This window comes from Malurus melanocephalus, unplaced genomic scaffold (genome assembly GCF_030028575.1).
Source record: "Malurus melanocephalus ecotype Western Australia unplaced genomic scaffold, MMel_1.1 scaffold_919, whole genome shotgun sequence".
NCBI lineage: Eukaryota > Metazoa > Chordata > Aves > Passeriformes > Maluridae > Malurus > Malurus melanocephalus.
Window position 1 is genome coordinate 135,175 of NW_026624151.1, and position 2,417 is coordinate 137,591.

The 2,417-nt window shown below is 53.0% G+C and overlaps 1 protein-coding gene across 1 annotated transcript in view; it reads right to left on the bottom strand.

The window, feature by feature from the left end:
- Positions 1 to 2,417, bottom strand: part of TBX15 (T-box transcription factor 15) — a 105,211-nt gene that overhangs the window by 97,078 nt on the left and 5,716 nt on the right. The window contains exons 2-3 of the mRNA XM_057386137.1: positions 1,804 to 1,847; positions 288 to 526 (exon numbers count right to left, since the gene is read on the bottom strand). Of these exons, the coding sequence (XP_057242120.1) occupies positions 288 to 526; positions 1,804 to 1,847 (283 nt within the window). The remainder of the gene's footprint in view (positions 1 to 287; positions 527 to 1,803; positions 1,848 to 2,417) is intronic.

Genomic DNA, 2,417 nt, shown 5'->3' on the forward strand with positions numbered 1-2,417 from the left:
AAAAATGTCCCCGGCCAATAGGAGGGAGAGCTCGGGAGAGACCCAAAAGCTGCGACCCAATAGGGAGGGGAGGGAGACTCGGGCTTGAGGGAGAGGAATTTTGGCCATCTGAGTCCTGGAATACCGGCCGGGAGAATTAACTGTTTGAAGAACGGGGAGCTAGAAGGAAACCCGTAACTCTAAACTCAGAGGGGTAACAATTCTCTACTTCTCTCCGCCGCACCCAAATGTTTCCCAAAAGCTGCTGCTGGCTAATCCCCACGCAAAACACCCCAGAGTTGCTTTACCCCCCAGCGGTGCCGGATCAGGGGGTGTTTTTAAAACGTCATTTATGCCATGAATTACTTGCCCTTGCCGGCGGAATCGGTGTTTGGCAGAAGCAGAAGCAACGTCTCGAGGGGGTTGAATTTTCACTTCAAAACGATGCGGGTCCGTGGAGCTGGGCGGGCATTCTCTTTGCGAAGGGTTTTTTATATCTATAAAAATTTTTTTTTCCCCCTTTCCCGCTTCTTTTTTGTCACTCCAGCTACAGAGAAAACAAAGCCGCTAGGTACAGATCCCGGCTGTTTGCCTGGATAATATTCAGTTTTCTATTTTTCCTCTCTTGCTCGCTCTGCCCTGACATCCTCCCGGCTGAGGCGGGTCTGAAGCTGCTCCCACGCCCCTCGGTCACGCGTGGAAGTGAAAAACAAYAAAAGCTGCTTTTGAAAAAGAGACAGAAGCGTGTGTTTCCATTAGCTGGTGGGACCCCGGAAAAATAAGCGAAGTAAAATAGGGAAAATACAGCGGGGAAAGCCGCGGCTGGGTTTATGCAACACAAGTTCAAACTAAAATATAAATATTATGAAGTAGGGGAGAGGATTAACATGGGTCGAGCTACGGTGCAAAAGCGGTGGAAAAGACACACGAATTTTCAGGAAGGGATTATTTTTTGTCGCGTGTTTTTCCGCCGCTCCCCGAAGGTGCAGAGCTGCTTAGGGTAGCGCTGGGGCAAAACCAAGTTTTTCAATTTTTTTTCTGGGGAAACAAGTGCAAGGGRCGCGTGTGGGAGGGTAGGGAGGAAAGACACCTCCTTTCGTTCCCAGAGTGAGCCCACGGTGCCCAAATCAGCCTGGCACTGCGGAGCCCTGCAGCCCTCTCACCCCGGCCTAAAGCTCCGACAGAACCACCCCACCGAGATTCACACGCACCGAAACGCATTTCAGACGAAAAGCGAGAAAGAAGCCATTTCTTCAGCAAATCCGGGGAAAACTAAACGCCGTTATTTAGGCCGAGGAGCAGGGTTTGTASGTCTCCATCACCCGCCCTACACCGCTCATCCCCCTCCCCGTGGCTCCTTTTTTCCCCTCCCCTCTAATGCAGCTCCTTGACAGGTCTCTGCCACTCGGGATGTCGCATATTCCCCACTCGGAGGAGGGCACATGTGTTTCCAGCAGGTCCCCCGGCTGTGCGCCCTTCTCCAGACGAAGGAATGTCTCCAAAAAAAAAAAAAAAAAAAAAAAAAAGCCCTAAAAACAATTCTTTTCCCTATTTCCGAAAGTCTCTGAATCACTTGCCTTGGGAGACAGACGCCGAGGAAGGCTTTTAAGGAAGCCGAAGGAAGATTTTAACCAAAGAGTCTTAGAAAATCGTAGGTTATTTACAGCGTTTTAATGAAAATAAATTGTGCTGGAAAGGCAGGGTGATTCAAACGAACTTTGGGAACTGATGTGAGACCTCAGAAACACGTTTTTCAAAGCGTTAAGTGTGGTTTTACTGGCGGACACGTTTTAAAGCAGCCCCGACCCTTTTTGGGTCTCTTACCTTGGGGCGCTCTCCTGCGAGGTGTGCGAGCTGTGCCCAGGGCTCTGGGAACCACAAGAAACAGCGCAGTTTTCAAGTCAAAACGGCACCAAATTGTGAGAGAAAAGCAGAAAAAAAAAAGGGAAGCAGAGCCTTCTGCGAGGGACGGGAGAGCAGCGCCCCGTGGTCCCGGAGCCGCTCCCGGGAGTGCGGGGTTCACTGGGGACTGCTCCTCTCCCTCCTCCCTGGCCCAGGAGGTTTAGGACAGCTCTGCCTCCCTCTGCCCGGCCTCGCCGAGCGGTGTAAAATCCCTAAACACAAAGGGATCGCTGCTCSGCGAGCGAGAGAGGAGAGAGGGCAGAGCCTGCAGCGACCTTGCGGCCCCACGGGGATGTGCCGGGGGAAAGGAGAGGGATCAGGGGATGGAGGGGACAGAGAGCCAGCGCTGATCCCTGCGCTGAGAAAGCTCACCCGGAGCAAACCCCCTCTCCCCCAGCCGGGGGATGGGATGGGATTTCGGTTTTTTGCACCAAGATTTGTCTGAGCGAAACGCACCCGCGCTGCGCCGCCGGCATCCCATCCCATCCCATCCCATCCCATCCCTGCGGCCCCAGGGTGTAAACCTCGATTCTACC